This window comes from Glycine max, chromosome 2, assembly GCF_000004515.6.
Source record: "Glycine max cultivar Williams 82 chromosome 2, Glycine_max_v4.0, whole genome shotgun sequence".
NCBI lineage: Eukaryota > Viridiplantae > Streptophyta > Magnoliopsida > Fabales > Fabaceae > Glycine > Glycine max.
This window is the reverse complement of record NC_016089.4, coordinates 17,663,527-17,688,833: the sequence shown is the minus strand read 5'-3', so window position 1 is coordinate 17,688,833 and position 25,307 is coordinate 17,663,527. Positions and strand designations below refer to the sequence as shown.

Here is a 25,307-nt window from a genome sequence, read left to right as displayed (position 1 = left end):
ACACCAAACTACAATATAATGGAGTAGATACATGGAGAAGACGATGAAGAACAAGGAATTAAAGTGAATTGACCGAAAAAAAGATAGAGGAAGCAAAAGAACATCACCTAGATGAAGATAATCTGATATCACATAATGTAGCTCCATGTAGAGCTTGTAGGCCTTGGATCTTCTTCATCAATGGAGTCCTTTGCTTCTTGAAGATCAATGTAAGCGGAATGGAAAAAGAGGAACGGTGATTGGAGATGCAACTTCAAGGAGAAGATGAGTCATTAACAAGCTCACCACCATAAGAAGCCATTGATAAGAGCTTGAAGGTAGGAGAAGTGAGTTGAGGGAGAGGGAGAGAGGGGAACGAAATTTTGAGAGAGAGAAAAGGGAGAATGAGGTATTAACTTTAAAGTCTAATTTCTCAAATGATCAAAGTTACAAAATGCACACATAAGACCTCTATTTATAGCCTAAGTGTCACACAATTTTCACTTGAATTTGAATTCTAATTTGTGGAGTTAAATTTGGAGCCAAAATTTTATTAATTGTGATTAGTGAATTTCAGCTATGGTTCAGCCCACTAATGCAAGATCAAATCCAAAATTCTCCACTAAGTGTGCTTGTCATGAGGCACGTAAAGCATGAAGGATATGCACAAAGTGTGACTATATGGTGTGGCAGTGAAGTGTAGCAATCAAATGCTCGCTTCCCTTTAGGCTGGTCCAAAATTTAATTGGATTGGGCTTCTCCCAATTCAATTAAATTTCTTTCCCAACACACACATCAAATAGTGCAGTAATGCATGTGAAATTACAAAGCTACCCTTAATACAAAAACTAGTCTAAGTGCCCTAAAATACAGGGGCTAAAAAATTCTACATTACTAGGGTACCCTAAACTTGTGGGGTACCATCCTTACACTATGGAGCCCTAAATATAAGGCCCAAAAAATAATAAAACCTTAATCTAATATATACAAAGATAAGTAAGTTCATACTTAGTCCATGAGTCTAAAATTTATCTTAAGGCTCATGAGAACCCTAAGGCCTTCTCCTACATCCCTGTCCCAATCTTTTTAGAGTCTCCTAACCATGTCTCTGGTGATGGGTCCCCTCCTTGGGTGGATTACATCAGATACCATAATCTTACATAGACAACATGTACATTGGGATGTACAAATATTAGTACTTGTACTAGTGTTATATATATATATATATATATATATATATATATATATATATATATATATATATATATATATATATATATATATATATTATACATATTTTTCCCCATAATAAAGTTAACTAATTGATTCCATTGCATTTTCTACAAATTATGTGAGATATTAATATTCAAATATGCAATAAAAGACATTATGAAATATTTTATAGATATTCTAGTGCTATTCATGGATTAATTTTTGCCAAATGATTTTTTAATGCAAGATGGAATTCCTCATTCAGTTTTCTTCATTTTATGCTTGATAGCTGGAGAATACTGCCTTTGTGGGAAAGTGTCTTTAGAATCACTTTATATGGCTTGGGATTGTTTTCCGAATTTTCATTTGGGACAGCGAGCAGAGATTATGTCAACTGTGGATTTGCTTCCACGTAATCTGAAGGTATGATGATTAGCACAATTATTTTGTTTGGGTAGAAACACTCATTACAATGCTTCCTTTTGTGCTATTTAAAGTATGTTATGCATGAGCACTATATTTTTTTCCAAGAATCCAATTCAAGCACTATTATCCATTATTCACTGTTTGATAGATGTATTAGTTCACAACATCCTTTATGTTGTAGTCAAATTTACAAAATGAAGATACAAGAATCTCCATTCAAGTCCCCTCTAATTTTGATAATATTGTTAGTTTAAGCTTCAAAGTCATTTCCCATTGAGCAATAAATTCACACACCTAAACCCAAAAATAAACTTAGATATCAAATGGAGAATTTGTATTGACTGTTGTTTGTTTCTTTCCTGTTCTTTGGGTTTCTAAAGAGTACACCAAAGCAAGTACAAATCACAATTTCTGCTGAAGAGTATGGGGCCAAAGAAAAATCCTTCCTATCTTTGATACACAGACAGTGAAGTACCATCCTCATCATTATCTCACATGATCGGGTCAATTTTATTCTTTCATTATAGTTGCAAAGCGTGTGATGTCTCTATTTCTATAAAAGTTTTCTCTCAAAACTCAATAAACAATGACCTAGAAATCATTGCAAATTGGAATTAGCTTTTAGCTTGGTGTACTTGGCTAGTGACTCATAATTGATTGTATCCACTTTCCTTGCCAATTCCATATGCACTTACTATTCAACAACCAATTCTTTGGCATCTTAGCTTTTGTCTGTGGTGCCAAGCAGCTGACCCTAACATCTGTTCTATGAGATAGTGGATGGTGGGATGGCTTCTATACAATTTTAGATACAAATTAAAATACTTTGTACTACCCATATATAAGTGCTTTAAACTAAAAACAATCCAAAATTTAATATATATTCATATTTAATATTAAATTAAAAAATGATAATCTTAAGCTAAACAACAAGTTAATAATACCAAAATTCAGGAATCAAACAATATCTTTTGCAAATTTAGTTACACTTAACAAATTTTTCGTGATAGAGGGAACATGTAACAAATTGGTAAGAGACAATGAAACATTAGGTTTAAGAGGAGGGTTAAAAATTAAAGAACTAATGTATGCTATACGCAAACCTTGGCCATTCATTGCCAACTACAATTTGATCTGGACTTTTGTAGGGGATGCGTTGTTGAACATTATTAGCATACGGTTTCACATGATGGTTCGTGCAAGAGTTTGGGTACCAATCAGTGGAGGGGTCAATACCATTAGCAATAAGCAAGGTCTAAGGATGTTGCTTAATAGGGGTGGTTGAGGTTAGGAGCCTTGCAATAGGTGGTTAGGCATGGGAGGATCCCAAGGCTATGTCTAATGAGGTGTAGTGGAACCCAAGCTTATGGCTCTATTATATATAAAATGAAGTATAGCGAAAAAGGGCAACATATGGTTCCCTATCTGAACACAACAATGAAAGAACGAGGAAACAGAACAACGAGAACATAGACCTATTGAGTACTGAGGGAAAAAGAAAACAGAACATAGACCCCTCTTAATGTGGACAGAATAAAGTCCAAAAGATTTAAACAAACTAGATAGTAGATGTAACGACCCGCCTCGTCGCTACGATATCACCACTCTAATATGCAATAATTTCAATTTTTAAATGAAAACTTCCCTCTTAATTTGCTTATGAAAATAAAAGTAATTTTTTTGTCTCGACATACATTCACCAAACAACACGCCATTACAAGTGAATATATATATATATATATATAGGAATAGAAACTCCGTACACATCATACACATAATGGAAATTAAAATTTGTTCATACATATAATTAAAATCTGAAATTTATATCTTTAGTTCAACAAAAGGAATCATGAATCAACTATGGAGGAGTTGATTAACAAAACACAACTCTCTTCTAAAATAATCCCAACGTTATCACGTCGGCTTGGCAGCTCCTTAACAGAATCTCATTCCTGCACCCTACTGCTGTCATTCTGCTCCCACAAACAAGGTTCGCGATCATCACAGATATCAACCACACGATACAAAATTGCATGGGTGAGTTCATTATAAAAAGAACCAATGCTAAATCCAAATAATCACAATTAGCAAGAAAACATAGGCAAACATCATGAGCTTACACAACATTCATTATTCAACACCCACATTCAAGAATTATTCATCATCTATCCATGGATCCAATCAAGACTGCTCAGAATGATGCATGCACCTGACCTCAACTCTCAGATGCAATGCGGTACGTACCGTATCCAATACCATGGAAATAGCCTAAGTGTGTCCACACGACACCTCACTTAGGAAACCATGCAGTATTTGTCGAGGCCACCCAATTGTGCACCGTAACTCCCCCCCCTCGGTGATCAGCCTGGGCCACAAGGGAGTTCCCTACCAGGTGACACACCCCCTAGTACAAAGTACATACTGTCACAGTTTATACTATTTCTCATGTCATATGAGGTATGGACCATGGGCATCATCATGTACCTGACCATGGATGAATTAAAGTGCCTAAGCATCCCCTCATAAATGCTTAAATCCTTTAACCACTCTATTTTCCCCCGCAAGGGACATCTGACAAGGTCAGCGCACCCCCCATGAACATACACAACATACGACGTATGAAAGTGGGCGTCGTCAAGTACATGACCATGGATGAATTAAAGCACCTAAGCATCCCCTTAGAAATGCTTAAATTCTTTAACCACTATAGTTTCCCACACAAGGGACATCCGACAAGGTCACTACACCCCCCCATGAACATACACAACATCCAACGTATGAAACATGGGCGTCATCAAGTACATGACTATGGATGAATTAAAGCGCCTAAGCATCCCCTCAGAAATGCTTAAATTCCTTAACCACTCTAGTTTCCCACAGAAAGGACATCCGACAAGGTCACTGCACCCCCCCATGAACATACATAACATGCACATCTCAATGCATTTCCAACATCATCAACATTCCATTTCAATATCATTCTCAACATAAACATCATCTCATCTCAATGACGTTATCAACAACAACAACAACCTCATTTCATATTCACATAATCAAAAATAATAACATCAATTCATGTTGACATGATCTTCATTAGCAACGTCATCTTAAATCAATATCATCATAAATATCAACATCACCACATATCAATTAAAGTCATCAATAGCAACATCAATAGTAAGTCGCATTCCGCATATACATATTTCTTTCATGTCTGAGATTCACACTCCTAAGGTCTTCAAACAACACAAGTCAAATAAAGACAATAATTCCATTCATCAACAATAAATATATCGCATCCCATTAGTTAAAAATGTTGTTTTCTATAAAGAAAAATCAACATGCAACAAGGACAGACATATATTCTCTTAGCTAGGTTCCCTGACCCTAACTATGGTGTCAAAACGGTAAATTTTATAATAAACTCCCCTCACCTATCGTGAGCTCCCGTCGGTTCCTCTTTGCGCCACTTAGAGGCCTCTCTTTCGTTCACACTTGTCGGTCCAACGTAAGTCTCTATTACCCCAAAACGAAGGAAATTACTATGGATTTCAGAAATAAGGTTAACAACAATATTTTGAGTCAAATACTCATGTCACTACATGAAAAGGCTAAGGGCTTTTCGGATTCTACAAAAGGAACATCATTTTGAAATTCTGATCACGCCAATGTAATCAGGGTTCAGTGAAGGTCACGAAAATAACACCCATTTTAGAAAAAGATAACGTTTACAAAGTCTCTTTCTCTAGGATTTTTCAAAGGACACATAAAACATACAATGGTGGTTCCAAAGTCGGAAAAGATGCAAAGATAAGATGAAACTAACAAGGAACAAGTGTAGGATCACGGTTACCTTGAAGAAAACTGCGAAGGTCAGATTGGGCTTCGTTCTCTACCGAAACCGCGAGACAAGCTTGGAAGATTCCGCTCCGATTGAAGGGTTCCTCTCGGTGTGGGGTTTCAACGGAGAACAACAGCGGTCCATGGTGGCCACTAGTGGAGAAGAATCTTGGGACGTTGGGGAAGGGTTTTGAAAGAAAGAAGGAGAAAGGAATGGCTTCTTTCCAAGGCTACACACAAAAGAACGTTTGCAACACTCAAGTGCTCCTGCTCTCGGGAAAGGAAGCGTTTCTCACACTCTAGATGTTATATCGCAGATCGCAATAGTAAGATTGTGTACATCTGTCTTGTTAACCTCCAGACCAAATTTCGAGAAGATCCAACGGTTAACGAATGCAGGAGGGTGTTTTTATGGAGACAGCTTCAGGTAGCTTCCTTGAGAAGCTTTTCTCGGGAAGCTTCCTTGAGAGACTTCTTTGAGAAACTAGAGTTTTAACTACTCACACTCTTCTAATAACTAAACTCACCTCCTTGAAATAAAACATGGATAAAACAACACAATAAATAAAATTAAACATCAATTATAATTACTAATAACATTTCACTGTGTTAAAGTAGAGACCAGTGTTATCAATTGCGGATTGCTAAAAATGGTGGAAAGCCAATAATCCGCTATATCATATATCAGATAGCGTTCTGGGCATATAGCCGAAGTCACATAATGGCTGAAATTATGATATATATACATATATATAATTAAGTTGTATGCAAATAAAAATAAAATACATAAAAATGACATAACATTATCTCAAAAGTTCAATTGGCTGGAGACTCCCTAAGATTACAAGAGGATGTTGAATGCACGACACAACCACAACACTAATAGCAGCCGCTGTAGTGGATGGAGTTGCAATTGCGGGTCTGGGAAATTCCGCTATGGAATAGCGCTATTGCGGCTATTTAACAACACTATCAGAGACTACAAAATGTTGCTTTGTTTAAGGAGAATATTTTATGTTGTAAAACTCCTTTCATTTGTAAAACAACTACAAAGAGTAATGACATTGTTATTTAATTTCTATTAAAAAATTGTGGTGCACATTTTAACTACAAGTTGATTGTATGGCCTAGGTTGAGGGAAGGAAATGTCATGTTTAGTTACAGGTATTACATTTTAACATTTCCATGCTCTTATTTGACTTGTATGAGTTCATGATAATGGACTTTTAAAGGGGGGTTGTCTATGTAGAGTGATTTGATCATTCATTGTATTCTTTTCCTCTCTTAATAAGTCTTTGTTTTATTAAAAATATTTCAGGTATTACAATATTAAGTTCCACAGGACAGAAGGTAATGTGAATATTATTCTCTCTGTCTCCTATGTTATTATGTGATTGCTTTTCTTTTTATTTTTGAAGTAGTTAATGTATTTTCTGAAAACATTTGACAATTTTGGCTTGATCCTATAAAAGCTATTTGTGTTTCTCGAGTTGAGTATTGATTTTTAAATATCTTACATCTCTGTTGTCTAAATTCAAAGGTCACTAAAGTTTGTGAAGAACATATTGTGTGGAACCATAGGACTCGAGAATAATATCCAGGTAGATTTTTGCTTACACTTGGAATATAAGGAAAAGTGAATATTATTTTCTGATAATTCAAAGAGTATGACAAGGATCATTATTTATACAGCTTTGATCATAAAAACTAAGTATTTTAGAATTATGGACTACAAATTAAACCTGATTCCAACTAAGGAAACCCTGACCAATTAATCCTAATGAGGGAATAAATCTAATTAAATATGTTCACAAAGAAATAATACACATGCTTCATATTTTACACATGCTACAACACTCACTTCATGTTGGCGAATGAATATCTATCATTCCCAACTTGCCAGTAAGATCTTAGAATCATTTCATGGGTAAGCCCCTTAATTAGAACATTCTATATTATATTTATTTATTACTCTTGTTAGTGGGCTTATAGCCTTATACTAGTAGTATTCGTACTTAACGAATTATTAGTATAAATATGAGTTCTTGGTTATGGTTTTGCATCATATTACACATATCAATTGGATGTGATTAATTGTAATTCCTACTTATTGACGAGTGCCTAGTTTTGGATGTCTATGGGTTATTGTGTCTTACAATGTTATTTCTTTCCTTATTGTGAATATAATGTTTCTTGGCACATAACCTATCCAGTAATGGAAACTTTTGATTTCATTCACCCAAGATTTCACTTGTCCATTCTGTTTGATTAAATGCTCGTGTTTTAAGGTTAAGAGTGTGTTTGGATGAAAGAATTTGAAATTTTGAGAAATTTTAAATTCTAAGAATTTCAAATACTTCAATTGAAATTCTTTTATTTTTAAAATTTTGTGTTTGGATAAAAAACAATTAAAATTATGAGAGTGAAAGAAAATGAATGCAAAGAGAAGAGAAGATATAGTTGGTGTGTTGTGCTTCTAAAGAGAAGAATACTGATGCGGCATGGGAAGTCGCAAGAGAACCGGGACACGACGGCGTACACCACCATACTCGACCACAACATTCAGTCAACAGTGCAAGGCATGACCCAGGCCATTCGCACTAACGAGCACCTCCGTCGCGTGATGGGTAGCAACGGCTGCTCCCCTGACTTGCGGGTGCAGTTCTACATGCCACCCTACGCCCACACCCGATCGATGCTCCACAAGCTCAAACGGTGTTTCTTGAAGAAGAGGATCATTGGCGTGAGGGAAGAGTAGCGAGTTCGAGAATGAGATTTTGGGAACTTTCAGGTGGAAGAGATGATGAATGTTATAAAGGAAATATGTGAATGTTTTGGAAGATTCTTCTATCAAGAACAAAATTTCAATTTCTCAACTTTTAGAAGGAAATTGAAATTCCACATTTTTAGTTGTTTAAAATTCCAAAAATTTAAATTCTTAGCAAAAAAACATCCAAACAATAAATTTAGATTATAGAAATTTAAATTCTCTGATAAATTACTTTCCTAAATTAAAATTCTCTATCCAAACGCACTATAAAACTACTTTCTCTTTCTAAATCAATACTTTTTCAATTTGATGTTGAAACTTGTCTCTAATGCTCTTTTGACATGACCTTTTCTAGGGTCTAAGATGTCATTTGTCATCATTGCATGATCTCTTTAACTTTGAATTTTGGGTCAATAATCTTTAAATCTCTTGCTGACATTCTATTCTCTAAGCTCTATTGAACCATCAATAACCAAGTACAAATAATTTTGCAGGTATGAGATGAATGTCATGATGTAAATATGTGTGAAAAATGATATCTCGAGATTAGAAATAAGGATAATTTGTGCTCAGTTATTTTTTTAAATATATTATTTTCTCTTTTATATATATATATATTATATTTAATTAATTATTAGTTATAGATTACCTATTTAAAAATTTAGATGTTGGGAAAAAATTGTCTTTTATTTGGTATCTCTAATTTATTCTTGGACTTTATTGATTATATGATTTTTGGTCGTATTTATATTTCTCTTTTACCTTTTTTTCATTCGTTTTCATATTTTTGGCACACCAACAATGTTGTCTTGTCCCACTTTCAAGTTAGACTATATGAAATTCTAAGTGGGCCAAAAGCATACAAATTAATCGGCTATTATGAAATTCTATTAGAAGTTACAAGCTCTCACTAATTGAATTTAAATTTGAAGGTTAGCAATAGAAAGGGGTAGAATATAAACTTGCCACACAAACCCAATGGTCAAAAACCTCACTAGCCAACTCTTATCTTTTCAATTCTTATTCCTCACCAACAACCTCAAGATACTCACCAATTCTCTCCCAAACAATGGTGGATGGCAATGCTATGTTCTTCTCACTCACCTCCAATCCTCTCCTAAACCCTAACCTTCCACCGAGAGCTTGAATTTATAGGAACACAAAATCAAAAATCAATTGACTGATAATTTTACTAAAGCCTTGCCTAAGGAAAAATCTTTTTTTTTTCATGTTAGCAGTGAATTGGTTCCTATATTTAGGTATTTTTTTTGTTGAATTCCACTTTTCAGCTATATTTTAAAAAGGGTGCGTTAAATTTGTGAAATTATATTTTAGCCTATCTTGTATCTTTTTCTTTCTCTATCTCACCTTGATATTGTTTTCTCCTTAGCCACATTGCAACCAAAATAGGATAGATGAGTACCTTAATTAGTAATGTGAATTATTTTAAAGGACCTAAGCCTCTAATTGGATTTTCTCATAGACAAAGTCTTGTTATTATTTTATAAATTGCAAGTTTTGAATTCTACTGCTAATTTCTCTACTCAAGCATTGCAAATATTCTTTTTGGGTTGTGTTCATAATCTGACAACTTATGTGTTCCTATTGATTGTTGGTTATCGTCCCCCATTATCCATTTTCATTGCTGAGTGCTAATCCTTTACTGATGCTCATGATGTTATATCCAATCTTTGTTTTGAAATGTTGTAAAGATGATGAAATTGTTCAGCTGTTATTATATCTTGTATATTTGTTTTCTTTTTTGTTTATCTTGTATATATGTTTTCTTTTTTACTTTTTGGGTTCCTAATTTTTTTTTATAAATACTTGGAAATATTTTTAAAAATATTACTGCTACATCTTATATAATATTTTGATATCTTATATCACTGCTTTAAATGAAATTAAAGATAAGTTGTGGGCAAAATGGAATGGTTTTAAAATTAATTTTGTTGTTGTTTATATTCTGTTGCACGACATACATTACTACAAAAAATATTTATTACAATGTGCCAACTACAACGGTTGGCCAAAAACCGTCTTTAAAGAATATTTGGTGGTAATATTGTAATAAATTTATTAATAACGAAGATGGTTTTCGAATAACCGTCTTAAAATTGTGAGTTTAAGGATGGTTCGAAAAACCATTGTAATTGAATCATGTACAAAGACGGTTTTACAAAACCGTCTTTGTATCTTCTCTCTCTCTCTCTTATCGGGCAACGCACTGGTTGAGCTTTTTCACCTCGACTTCTTCGTCGTGACACTGAGGGAGTTGGTTCACTCTCTTTGTGTCTCTTTCTCTTCTTTGTCCCTTCACGCCAAGATCCGAATCGAGGACACGCCACTAGACTACCTTGATCGCATCATCCTCGTCAATGCCTCCACCGCCGCTGCCAACGGCGAGGTCTCCACGACACAAGGGGAGCTACTTAAGGTCTTCAATTGGGTTCTCGACATCATTGCTGAGACAGTTGGCACTACTCCTTTTAATTAAGTCGTTGAGGTCAATTAAATGTTTTTTCTTCTATTTTTCGTGTTCTTTCACGGTGCTTTGGATTTCTGCTGTGTACAGTACCATGGCCTGCTGCAATCTTTCATTTTGGTCCACCCAGATTCTCACTTCCCCATACAGAACCTCCCTTACGGAGTCTTCAAGGCCCAATCTGCTTTGCCTCCTCGTCATGGCGTCGCCATTGGCAACTTCGTCCTCGACCTCTCTGAAATCTCTTCTGTTGGTCTCTTCGACTATCCTCTCCTTAAAAACTCTGATACCCAATGAAAGAGCAGCATATAGGAAGGTGAGAAACTGCCATGCCACTTTTTATGATAGATGTGTGTGTGTTTGTTTTATTCTCTTATTTGATGTTTTCATATTTGATATTTGGTCCTGTTCTCCTTTTCTATCATTTGTCCATTGCAAAGATCGTGAGCTGTGTTGGATGAGCTTGAATCTTTGAAGCCTGAATTTAAACGCCTGGTGGAAAAAATGAATGACTCACATTTAAAAGCTCCATTCCTTGAAGAAAATGGCTTCAATAAGGCTTTGCAGAGTTCAGTGAATTCATCTTTGGAATGGTTGGCTGTTAGTATACAGGTGAGGACTTGAAGATAATGTTTTAGTATAAATTTATGGATACTGAAAATTCTCAACCTATTTGCATCTGTGCCTTGGTATCTCAACTAGGTGCAACATGAATTGCTTGGAAATTTTCATTTGTTTGCTTATTTTTTTTGTTTGTCAAAATGTCTTTGTGAAGAAATTGTGTAAATTGCACAAAACTTCCAATTTTTTTGCTCTAATGTGCTTGAATTCTGGTTTTGATTGTTTATTGGTGTCAATTCTTTTTTCCCCTGAAATATCTACAGCCTGCTGCTGGATTCAGTTCACACTCTTCATGGAATTATGATAATATGTCATCTTTAGATTCCAGGCCTATTGACAAGCAGTTTCAGAAAATGTAAGTTTTTCTACCTATTCATATTCTATTCACTTTTGGGTTTTGGCCATTCTGGGAGATAAGTACATGAACAGGAATTGCGAATCGAGATTTCGCTTGCATTTTCTTTTTGCCTCCCTTTTTGTCTGCAATTGTGTTTTCTTTTTGTGTGCATTTATGTCTATATTTCTGATATTTGTTGAAAATTGAAATTATAGGGTTTTAGGTATAGAGGGGGGAAAAGGAGAGAATGGATATTGAATACTCTAAAGTTGATGGACTTGATATGGTGTATTACAAAACATTTAAGTTATAACACTTACCATTATTTATACTAATACAAGACACACAATCATAGTTAAACGAGGGAATGAATAATGAAATATAAGCAAATATGGAAATCAATCTTAATTAGGAGATAATCTAAGATATAGTCAAGATACTGTGAGATATTTTTTATATAACAATATTGATATTGGACTTTGTGTAGGTTGAATATCCAAGCAATAGTGATCTCACACATGCCAAGGATTCAAGGTTTGACTTGCTTATTCTAATTTGAAATTTAGTTCCATGTCCTTTTTATGTTTCATATATTCATGATTTCTTGTTGTGCAACTTTCATAATTCTCATGTTCTTAATCTTTATTATTCTTTATTTTGTGGTCAATTTCTCTATCCATTACAATTTGTATTATTATTTTAAAACTATTTTTGTTATTTCCTTTTTCTTATTAATATGTTGTTTCTCATTATAAGTTTGTAATGCAATATGATTATAAAATATGCTGAAATTTTAATGTCAAATATTGTTCTAAGGGGTTTCATTAATTATTCATTTGCGATTAGTTAAGAGATAGACAGATCTTATATAGAAAATGGATTTTTCAAAATTTGCATCACTTCACCATTTTTTAGAATTATGAAGATTGGATTGGAGCTGATAATAACGTTGACACTATGAAAGTGTTCTCCATAAGTTTTGATCCATTCTATTAAGTTATTGTCCTTATAATAGTGATAATTCTTTATTTATTTTTTTTCTACTGATTTGTGATTCATACTATCACGAATTAGAACCTAAAATACAAAGCTATATCTTAACTTGTTGATTGCCAGTGACGAGGTTAGTTAGTGTATTGTTTCATAGTTTCCTTAGCATTTTGGTTGTGTTTTATCTTACCCATTTTTATTCTAGAAAAACTAACCAATTAAAAAGAAAGAAGAAGGGGAGAAAACTGCATTCTTCAAAAGAAATTAAAGTGAAACAGCTAATAATATGTGTCTATGACATTATCTTATTTACTTAAATGTGTCATTTTGGATATATATTCTTATCATATTATTCTACTAATCCTCTAATTAGTACTTTATGAAAATTGTATTAATTAAATGAATAATTAAATATATTTAATTTCTTAGAACTATAAAAAAGTCAATACTTTCTTTATCTAGTAAGGGGATTGGTAGGATTTAGAATTATTTGATATAATTATATGTCAATAGTATTTTTGGGTTACATCTCAATAGTTATAACTGACATGCAATTTTATGATGTCAATATTTTCCTAATAAATATTTATTTGCATGAATTGTTTTTACTGATAACTTTTAATTCTTATTCCATTTTGTTGTGGCAATTTGAAGGTCAAAGTGAAACATCTTCACAGAATAAGGTTGATGTTCATGAAAACAACCTAGATTCTCAAGTTGAGGATCGGGAGCTCAAAGTCCAGCTTTTGCATAAGTATAGTGGATATCTAGGGAGCCTCGAGGGAATTTTTGAAGAAGAAAAATAATGGAAAGTTACCAAAGGAAGCTTGGCAACAACTACTTGATTGGTGGAATAGGCATTATAAATGGCCATACCCTTCGGTAACTAAAATTCTATATCCTTTATAAACCATGCGATTGGTTTGTTTTATTTTTACTTTTCTGGGAAGTAGTGAATAAACCCAAAAATACACAATAAGTATAATAAAAACTAATTTAAAGTATCACATACATCATTTCATAAGCCAATCACTCTAAATCTAGGACAAACACACCTCATTGGGGATTGAAATTACTAAAAAAGTTCTTATACACTACATTTTCACGTTACCTCCTAACTCTTTTGTAATTTATGTTGTGTCATTGTCGAAGTATCTTATTTTTGTTTACCCAACTCATTTTTTTGTTAAAACTTAATATTTTTTTTATGTAAATACAAGATTTATATAATAAAGAAATTAGAGATGAAAAGCAAATCTAATTTTGAATTATTGAGCTTATAAAAAATTAGAAAAATAAGACGTGATTTAGATAATAAGACCATAAAAAAATTAATTAGCACAGTAATTTCACATATATATTATTTTCTTTTTAGTTTTTTGATTTATTTGGTTTGCACTGAATTGGATTAGTTTATGAACACTCCTTGCTAAAAAATAAATGGCAATCAAGTTTTATTTCATAATTCATTAATTCTTGGGCATATTATATTGTGTATTATATTCATATAAATATACAATAATTAGAATTGTTCTGCAATACTTGAAAATATCACAAGGATGATCAAAATAAAATGTTAAGGAACCTGTTTATAGGATTTGGCATATTCTGTCCCAAATATAATAGCTGTTCGCATTTGTGTTATTTGTCAGGCTAAGATAGTAGGAAAAACAAGCTATGCCAACAACTTGTCTGGGTATGATGAATATATTCCAATGGTAGACATACCTAATGATGCTGGTTGGGAGAAGCAAGCATCTCTATAGAGGTCTTACACCTCTAAAGATTAGTGACTTATGGTCCATAGGTATTTATATGGTGTACTCTTTTTATGAACTATATTGCCCCTTGATTGTTCTCATACACTCCATCATTCCGAGGACCATAGGTCTTGGAAGGAGCCCTCACAATATTGAACCTTATGGTTTTGTTTTAGTTGAGATTCCTTGTATTTGAATATTGATTATCTAATTTTATGTAGTAGTGGTAGAATTCATATAGAAAATTTGTTATTAACCTTATGTACTATTTTATTAGAATTTTCCCTTTTTATTATTTTATTAGAATTTTTAATTTTTTTTATAATAAGATATTCTAAGACAATTATTTAAAAAATCATCTTAGAAAGTGTATATTCTAAGACAATTCTTAACTAAGAATCGTCTTAGAAGAATATCCTTCTAAGATGGTTCGGGTACTCTTCTAAGACTATTGTTAGCTAAGAACCGTCTTAGAAGAATACTCTAAGACGGTTTTTCTAAGAACCGTCTTAAAAAGATACCCTTCTAAGATGATTTTTATTCTAAGACAGTTTTTAGATAAAAACCGTCTTAGAAAATGATATCTTTCTAACTTTTATATTTTAACTAAAAATTCAGCTGTTGCATGCTATAGCACTAGTTTTGAACATGTGATTTTTGAAATTTTGGGTCTCACCTCTTGGTTTCAGATTCCTACTTTTGGATTGAAAGCATGAAAAAATTTGTGTGATTTGATTTCATATTTTTTCTATTTTTACGAGTTTGAACTATGAAACAATTTCCCATCGTTGACTAAAATGTTTGAATTTTGCTTATTTTACTTTGAGTTCAGCATGACTTATGTTGGAGTTATAAGGTTGACTTAGTGTGAAAGGAGAAGGGGGCGGGGGGAGGAGAAGAGGTTGTGGGTTCAGTTTTTCCATTGACAAACAACTAACAACAATTGACATTGGCCGATAAAAAAAATGTTAAAGCTGAAATGGTTTGTTCCCATAAGGTTAAGGCAACACATGTAGCATGGTTTGTTCCCATAAAATGTCAAACATGCAAAGACCACTTGTGGCATGACCTATAGAACATAAGGCTCTGTGTTTCCTACAAGTGTCCATTGGCTTGTTTGACATCCAATAATGAACTATTATTTAATAGTTGGTGCTTCACTTTGCCCAAGTGAGGATATTTGGAGTGAACCTTAATCTGAGATATTTTGATGGTTTTTTATTTAACGTTTAATCAAGGCTTGTTTTCTAGATGTAACAAATATATATCATTATTCCTTGGGGGAAAATCGGCAAGCAAAAAAGATCATATGGCAGTTCATATAGGTGGTTTCTTTGCTTACTACTATTTATTAAGTATTTAGTATTGATATTTTGTATAACCTTTTGTACAATTTCTCACTATCAATGTGCAGACTCAGATGTTGAAGAATGTGATGAGGTATACTAGATAGATAAGAGCTTGAAGTGGCTTTTGAAGACTAGCAACTTGAATTCGGTCCTCACCATAAAGTGTGGTCTTCAAGGGTACAATGAATTATGGGCTTAGGATTGTTATAATTCCCTCTACATCAAGAAGATAATTGGACAATTTTTTTTTAATTACTAATTTGAAAATATTTTTAAAAATATTACTTAGACATCGTTTATAATATGTTGATGTGTTATATCACTGTTTTAAATTAAATTAAAGATAAGTTGTTGGATAAATGGCAAGGTTTTAAAGTGAATTTGTTTGTTATTTATATTCTGTTGCATTGCATAATAGATTTATTTATTATTCTTATGAGTTCCTATTCTGTTTGTATTATTTTTTGTTTGTTTCCAGATCAATTTTAGTTTTTTTATTTAATCTTTGACTAAAAATTCAAGCTGGAATGCTTGTATTTTGTTTATTTTACTTTGACTTCAGCATGCTTTTGTTGAAGTGGAATGGTTTGTTCCCTTAAGTTCAAGGCAAACAAGGAATGCTTGTGGCATATAAGTCAAACAAGGAAACACTTGAAGTTTAGTTTTCTTCCCATAAGATGTCAAACAAATAAAGAACACTTGTGGCATGACTAGAACTGAAGGCACCATGCTTCCTACAAGTGTTCGTTGCTTGTTTGACATCTAATAATGAACTATTTAATAGTTGGTGCTTCACTTGTCCAAGTGAGGATATTTGAAGTAAATCTTAATCTAAGATTCTGTGTTAAGATATTTTGATGGTTTTTTATTTAACATTTTATCAAGGCAAGTTTCCTAGACGTGTAACAAAAAATTATCTATGATTATTCCTTGGAAAAATTTGGCTAGTGAAAAAGATCATATGGTAGTACTATAGGTTTTTAAATTTCTATCTTATTACAAACAAAGAATATTACTTGGAAAATATCTTTTCAGAATTCAAGTAGCTGTAATGTTGTTGTTGAGAAATCTTTTTTCTTCGATTAGTGCATGACAAAAGACTAAAAGGGGTTTTTATTTCTACATGACAGTTTAGTCTGTGGTTCTGGCATGCTAATACTAAAAACTGGATACAATGGAAGCCATTATTGGTTAAACTGTTAGGGAACTGTAATTCAAATTATTTATTAATGTATAACTGTTAGTTGATGAATACGACTAACTTTTGTGTATAAAACTTGTGTAAATTGTATCAAACTCCTTCAATTTATGGTTATTTTGTAGTGTTGTAATTACTTTTGGTTAAAGATAGGTAATAAATACTTAGTACTTTCATTTTGTGTGTTTAATAATCATTTTCTCTCAATTTCAGGTTAATTAGGAAAGTTTTGAAGTGCTGATTTTCACCCTCTCGCTAAGCCAATATGATGGCTTAACGAGCCATCTGCTGAGCGCAACATTCCTCGGCTAAGTGCGAGGAAGAATCTAGAAGAAGGATGAGCTATGCTTGTTCGCTGAGCGAAGGGCCATCCCGCTAAGCGCACCGCTTCAGTCCATCCACTGAGTGAGAAAAGCCGCACTAAGCCGAAATTCACTAATGTGCGCTAAGCGGTTCAAAATTGCGCTAAGTGCACGAGCACGAACAAAGCCACCTATTTAAGCCTGAAATCAGATTTTTGATGGGTGTTTGGCCTTTTCTTGAAGCTTCTGCATGTCTAGAGAGTTCTAGAGAGAGAAAGGTCCAAGTTCCAGAGAGTTTGAGAGATTTTGTCGTGTGAAGATCTGTAGAGACCAGAGCTTGAAGATGAAGCCATCCTGAGAGCTTAAGATGAGTTTGTGAGTGATTGTGAGGTTCTAAAGGTGGAGGAGACATCCCCACTACTTGTATTTCTTCAATATTTCATCCTTCTCCTCTCTTTGTTGTAATGGAAGCTTCCCAGTTATGGAAAGCTAAATCCTTTGTTGGATCTTCCTTGTAGGTACTTGATGTAAATATCTTTTTATCTATTTAATGATGTTTTGTGTGTTTGCTATGCTATTAGAACTTCATTCTACCATGCTTTTGCCTTGATCACGTAGACGCATGTGTTTTTAGGATCATTCAATAGTGGAAACTGGTCTGATTCTTAGAACTTGATAGGACGAGGCTAGTTTGTCGTATTATCACAAGGGATCGGGGTATGGTAACCTAGTTGTTGTATGTTTGTCTTAATGCGGTCCTGGCCGAGTTTAGTCCAACAAGAGGAATCTGCGGATGATGCTTGATCAGGATTAGACTAGACTATCATGAGGAATCGAGGTTTAGCATTTCAGGAGACACCATAGAACGCATAAGCATTATTAAGTAGAGAATATCTTTTTAACATCAGGCACCTATTAGGAAGAGCAACGTGTCGTCTTTTTGTCTTTACACATCATTACTCACATATTTTTTTTTTAATAGTTAGCTTACACACCTGTTCATAGTAAACACATCTTTTTTTACACTAGACACCTATTCATTGAAATGGCTTTACCAAATAACATAAGTTCCCCGAGAGTTTGATACTCTGTTCTTATCGTTTTATACTACTTGCGCGATCCGGTGCACTTGCTGGAGGTGAACAAAAACCATAGATGCCATGTATGTAATTTCTATTATTGTGATTTTTAGCTTTTACGAACCCAACCCTATGATGTAAGCTCCATTGGAGCTTGTAGGCCCAGGATCTTCTTCATCAATGAATTCCTTTGCTTCTTCGAAGATGAATGGCAGCGGAATGGAGAAGGAAGAGAGAGAGGAGATGCCACTTCAAGGAGAAGATGCGTCTAGAAGAAGCTCACCACCATAGGAGGCCATGGATAAGAGCTTGGAGGAAGAAGGAGATGAATGAAGGGAGAGGAAGAGAAGAGCACGAAATTTTATGCTCTAAAAGAGCACTGAAATCTGAAGTTTAATTTTCAAACGATCAAAGTTGAAAAAAATGAACATACATGACCTCTATTTATAGCCTAAGTGTCACACAAAATTGGAGAAAAATTTGAATTTCTATTCAAATTTCACTTGGATTTGAAATTGAATTTATGGAGCCAAATTTTGGAGCCAAAATTTCACTACTTATGATTAGTGAATTTTAGTTATGGTTCAGCCCACTAATTGAAGATCAAGTCTAAGATTCTCCATTAAGTGTGCTTAGGTGTCATGAGGCATGTAAAGCATGAAGGACATGCACAAAGTGTAACTATATGATGTGACAATGGGGTGTAGCAAGCAAATGCTCACCTCCCCCTCTAAAATTTAATTGGATTGGGCTTTTCCCAATTCAATTAAATTTATTTTCCAACACACACATCAAATATTCACTTAATGTATGTGAAATTACAAAACTACCCCTAATACAAAAACTAGTCTAGGTGTCCTAAAATACAAGGGCTGAAAAATCCTATATTTCTAGGGTACCCTACCTACATTATGGAGCCTTAAATACAAGGCCCAAAAATAATGAAACCTTAATCTAATATGTACAAAGATAAGTGGGCTCATACTTAGCCCATGGGCTCGAAATCTACCCTAAGGCTCAAGAGAACCCTAGGGCCTTCTCTTACATCTCTGGCCCAATCTACTTGGAGTCTATCCAATGCCCTTGCGGGGTAGGATTGCCTCATTCCCTCCCCCTTGAAAAGGATTTGACCTCAAATCCCGAGATTCTTGAAACTCTGAGCTTTTTTCCTCAACACATGTAAAAAGAACAAAAACATATATATTAGTGGTGTTTGGTATGTTGAAGTAAGGTAAGGTCTGAAAATCCATTTCCTGGGCATCTTCCCATGAAGGAACATGGTTCCTCACCAACTCAATGAGTGGTGCTACAAGTATAGAAAAATATGGGACAAACCTTTTGTAAAAGTTTGTTAAGTCATGGAAGCCCCAAATTTTCCTTATACATGGTGGAGTGGGCCACTCAGGAATGACCTTTATTCTCTTAGGGTTCATGGGAACCCCTTGATCACTGTTTAAAAAAATTAAGAAAAGTAATGCAATAAAATATACCTTTTTCTGTATTTTCATGTTGATTATTCCTACCAAAAAGTATGACAAACCTAAGGTGTCCCATATGAGTAAGGTGTCCCATATGAGTACCTAAGTTTGTATTGAAACTAAAAATAAGAACAAACGTACCTAATAAGTCCCTATGTACACAAATCATGAAGATGTTGGGTGCATGAATGATTTTACAAAAGAGGGTTGCACCACTCAAAAACATTCATCATACCACCTATTTTAGGGATTTGGTGCCTAATAATACATATTTTGGGCACCAACAAAGCACAAGGGTTTAAGCTCGCTCTTGTGAACCAAACCCTCATCCAACAACTCCTTTACTTGAGGATTAAACTCAAGCCTAAGAGGTGTGGCAATGCTAACAAGTGTCTTTTTACAAAGGACAAAATGTGGAGATTGTCTAAGAGGGGAAATTTCTTTAATATTTGTCTTTATTTAAAAATGTCTTTACTTCTTAGCTAACCTCTTGGAGGAGACACTTACCTCCTTACACTCCTTCTTAACCATTAAAGGTTATCCATCTTCTTGGGGGTAGATTTCTTCACTAGATTCTTCCCCTTTTGCTTCTTCACTTTCACTAGAGGAAGGTGAAGTAGTAGCCTCATCTTGGCTACTATAAATGTCTTGGCTCCTCATAATCATGGTTTTCTTGGTGGGGCATTGAGAAGTAATGTGTCCACTTCCAAGACATTTAAAACACTTTATAGAGCTAGTCTTTTCTTGCATACTAGCCTTAGGGGGTTGCTTTTCTATGGTGTTACCCTTATCTTTCTTGGGTTTTGAAGGTGCAGCCCCCAAAATTCCATGGGCTTGGTCTTTCCTTGGATAAGAGTGAAAGCCATAAGATTTTGAAGAAGGCTTTCTTTTAAGTTGTTGCTCTACTCTTATACAAAGTTGGACTTGCTCATCTAGGTCCCTATATGGAAGGAGTTTAACCTTGTCCCATACTTCTATATTAAGCCCACTAAGGAACCTAGCTATGCTTGTTCTTTCCTCCTCCCTAAGTCCAGGTCTTAAAAAGAGTAGTTCCATTTGTTGTCTATATTCTTCAACACTCATTCTCCCTTATCTAAGCCTTTGGAGCTTGTCCATAAGCTCCCATTCATAGTAGGAGGGAATGTGCCTCTTCCTAAGGGCCACTCTTAAGATCATTCCAAAAATCTACTGGAGGATCCCCATGAGTCCTTCATTCCCTAACAAGGGAAGTCCACCAATAGAGGGTATACCCTTGAAAGCTAAGGGTAGCCAATGGAACTTTTCTCTCTTCTCTAATATGATGGCAAGCAAAGAGTTGTTCAACCTTCATTTCCCAATCTAAGTAGGTCTCAATATTATCTTTTCCATGGAAATATGGGAGGCTAATGTTAACCTCTTGAGGCCTTCTATCCTTTTCTCTTCTTTGGGAGTGATGTTTAGTATGTGAACTATGGCACCCTCTATAATAGCCTCTAAGTTCTTCACTTAAACTCTTGCAAGAGTCATGACTACTATATGAGGCATGTTTTTCTCTTTTCATTTCTTTCATTATTTTTCTTCTCTCTTCCTCTCTTATTTTCTCTCTTTCATCTTGACTTATTTCTTCCACTCTTTTTTTGCCTTTTTCTTTTCTCTCTTGTTTTTCTTTCAAAAACTTAAGGGATCTCAATTCATCTAATATCTTATACAAGGGGTCCTTAGGAGGAGAACCCTCACCATTAACACTAGATGAAGAATGAAGACTCATGTTGGTTCCTAAGTTATGGTTTTTTATTGTTGGGGGTTTGAAAACAAAAGGTAAAAGAAACTATGGTTGAAACTAGCCAAAATAAACACTAAAAGAGGTTTGAAAGATAAGGTAAAAACTAATTGGTAAAAGGCAAGCTATCTAGGCGGTTTGACAATGGAGGGTAAAGGAAATAAGCTATGAAAGTAAGCAAGAAACTAAAGTGCAAGAAATGCAAACTAGGCGGATCCTAAGAGTGTTTGGATGGCCTCATTTAAGGTTCCCAAAAGAACACTCCCTATCCTAAGGGAGAATTGCCTAAAATTATTACACACAAATGGAAGTAGGGTGACCTATTGGAGGCTCCCAACTTACTTCCAATGAAAGGCCTTTTTGTTACAAAATTTGAAAGCAAAGAAAATTGCCAATTACAAAATTACAAAAAAAAAGTCCTCAATTTTGGTGGCTATTTTCTCTTTGGTGTTTCACTCAATTTGGAGTGCTTCTTAGTCCAATAGCTCTTAAGGTGGTTGGCCCCTTGCTTCTTGACTCAAATTCTTCAAGGTATGACACCATTCGTCCTTTCCAATTCCCTATATGGCAACTCACAAGCAAGGAAACAAAGAGACAAGCAATAACCAAAGACCCAAAAAATAATGAAATGAAAGCTAAACCAATAGAGTTTTAACAAGACAAATTTTCAAGGATTATCCAACAGTTAAAGCAATGAAAAGCACACAAAAGCAAGCTAGGACTCAAAGAGAAACCTAGAATGGCTCTAGAGTAGAGTAGAAAAACTATAAAAAAAAAGAATCAAGAAACCTCTAGTTTTGGCACTTGTTTTCACAATAATTTTCAATTGAAATTTCATAACTAGGATTGGTGTAAAATAGGCACCAATTATAGAACAAATTTTGAGCCAAAACAATAAGCACACTTCCCTTTCACTTTTTTTTTCCTGGACACTGATTTTTCAGACAACTTGTGTGATTTTTCTTATTTTTTCCTTTATTCCAAATTGCTTGGTTCTTTTTTCAAATTTTTTTTCCGGATGTCTAGAAAATTCAGTAAGAATTTCAGCTCAAAACATGTAGTGACCAATTTACAGTAATTTATACAAGTTCGTATGTTCAAGCTGCCAGCACCAGCGATTTCAACCTAGAAATCAAGAGTAGTGTTTATGTTGCTTAAGGCTTGGATAGTTACAATTTGTGTTTGCTTATGCTCAATTATCTTGAATAACACAATTCAAGAGAGCTTAAGACTTATTTTTATTCACAAATCCAGCCACAACTCAGCACCACAACTCAACTTCATCATAAGCATCATGTAGGAAACTTAGAAAACAAAAAAAAAAAAAAAAGAGTTCAACAACAAGAGTACTTCTAGGAATTGATTTAGAACATGTTATGAACTAAATAACATGCATGAATTAGACTCAAAATTCAAAAGATAGGCTAAGAATGAAAAGAATACATGAACAAATGTATCTAGAATTCAGTAAAGAAAATAAAAATTCAACACAAACTTAGAACATAATGTGACAATTACTATGACTAAAGTTGACTCTAAGACAACATGGATTAAGTGATTTACACTTAGATTTTTGTGTTTTTTTTTTCTAATCAATATTTTGAAAGAAAATTTAGATCTAAAGGATCAGCACAAGAATATTATGAATGAAAAATGATAGATCCTAAAATCAACACAAAAACCTGATTCAAGAGTAGATCTACAAAATTTGAACCATAGAAATGCAAGAACAAGTGTAGATCTAAGATTTAATTGGTTTATTTTTTTTGAATCTACTCTTAACAGCACCAAACCACAAGACAATGGAGGATATACATGGAGAATAAGATGAAGAACAAGGAATTAAAGAGAATTCACCGAACAAAAAGATAGAGGAAGCAAAAGAACATCACCTAGATGGAGATGCTCTTGATACCACATGATGTAAGCTCCATTGGAGCTTGTAGGCCTAGGATCTTCTTCATCAATGGATTCCTTTGCTTCTTGGAAGATGAATGGCAGCGGAATGGAGAAGGAAGAGAGAGAGAGGAGACACCACTTCAAGGAGAAGATGAGTTTAGAAGAAACTCACCACCATAGGAGGCCATGGATATAAGCTTGAAGGAAGAAGGAGATGAATGAAGGGAGAGGAAGAGAAGAACACAAAATTTTGTGCTCTAAAAGAGTTCTGAAATCTGAAGTTTAATTTTCAAATGATCAAAATTGAAAAAAATGCACACACATGACCTCTATTTATAGCCTAAGTGTCACACAAAATTGGAGGGAAATTTGAATTTCTATTCAAATTTCAGTCGGATTTGAAATTGAATTTGTGGAGCCAAATTTTGGAGCCAAAATTTCACTAATTATGATTAGTGAATTTTAGTTATGGTTCAGCCCACTAATCCAAGATCAAGTCCAAGATTTTCCACTAAGTGTGCTTAGGTGTCATGAGGCATGTAAAGCATGAAGGACATGCACAAAGTGTGACTATATGATGTGGCAATGGGGTGTAACAAGCAAATGCTCACCTCCCCCTCTAAAATTTAATTGGATTGGGCTTCTCCCAATTCAATTAAATTTATATTCCAACACACACACGTCAAATATTCACTTAATGCATGTGAAATTACAAAACTATCCCTAATACAAAAACTAGTCTAGGTGCCTTAAAATACAAGGGCTGAAAAATCCTATATTTCTAGGGTACCCTACCTACATTATGGAGCCTTAAATACAAGGCCCAAAAATAATGAAACCTTAATCTAATATGTACAAAGATAAGTGGGCTCATACTTAGCCCATGGGCCTAAAATCTACCCTAAGGCTCATGAGAACCCTAGGGCCTTCTCTTACATCTCTGGCCCAATCTATTTGGAGTCTATCCAATGCCCTTGTGGGGTAGGATTGCATCACCCTAGCTATCTCATAAATTCTTTACTCTCTTCATTCTTCTTGCTATAGAAGAGAAGTAAATAAGGAAGTATTGAAAGTTCTTGGGATAGAACAGAAGGTAAATTTGTTCTTTGAACATTCATTGTAAAACTAGGATTGCACGCAACTGATAATAAGATAAGATGTTAGGATTTCTGGGAAGTCTGCAATCTTAATTTACTTTTCTATAATATTTGACTCTTTGTAGTTACACATTAAAATATTATTGTGCAAATTTTAATTAGAATGGTCTTTCACCTCTTGCAAACATTGAATAGGCATCCAGAAATTAGTAAGCTTAAACTCATCAGTTTATGCTTGATGTTGTACAACATACAATGATCTCATTATTTAGCTCTTGTAGTCATGAATACCAAATGACCATGGCATGGCAGTAATCTGGAAGTGGATTAATGACACTAGTAAGAATTAGAGGCATGTCCACAAGGTTTGTAGAACTATTTTATGTTTTAAATGTGGTTGCTTTTGGAATCTTTTATTTATTTATTTATTTATTATTGTCATGATGCTCCTTTTTTGTCCCTCAATACTTCAATGCATCCATTAAAGTACTCCATTTATAAAATTTGTCTTAATACTTATTTACAAACCATGATGGGTTCTTACAAGACTATGCTTACTCAATGTGTTTTTTCAATTCCTATTAATTATCTGTTAGACTAACTATGATTAGTAGTTAGACTATTAGAGTAGGACAGTTGTGTGAGAGCTGTAATCAACTAACTAAGGTTAGTTGACAGTTGAAGTGTCATCAATTTTCAGTGGGTTGAATAATATTTCATCTTCAT

General features: G+C 34.2%; 1 protein-coding gene across 1 annotated transcript; it reads left to right on the top strand.

The window, feature by feature from the left end:
* The first annotated feature begins 10,468 nt into the window (after positions 1-10,468).
* LOC102663043 (homeobox protein rough sheath 1) lies at positions 10,469-13,699 on the top strand. The gene is made up of 5 exons (XM_014773081.2): positions 10,469-11,028; positions 11,153-11,324; positions 11,597-11,688; positions 12,158-12,204; positions 13,315-13,699. Exons 2-5 carry the CDS (start codon positions 11,217-11,219, stop codon positions 13,464-13,466), a joined length of 399 nt encoding a protein of 132 aa, XP_014628567.1. The 5' UTR covers positions 10,469-11,028; positions 11,153-11,216; the 3' UTR covers positions 13,467-13,699.
* Positions 13,700-25,307: the final 11,608 nt, after the last annotated feature.

Bases quoted from the DNA above. Each gene is read 5' to 3' on its own strand.
- LOC102663043 (XM_014773081.2), top strand. From the start codon at position 11,217: ATGAATGACTCACATTTAAAAGCTCCATTCCTTGAAGAAAATGGCTTC. The intron at 11,325-11,596 runs GTGAGGACTTGA...AAATATCTACAG, and splicing joins GGTTGGCTGTTAGTATACAG to CCTGCTGCTGGATTCAGTTC. The intron at 11,689-12,157 runs GTAAGTTTTTCT...GACTTTGTGTAG, and splicing joins GACAAGCAGTTTCAGAAAAT to GTTGAATATCCAAGCAATAG.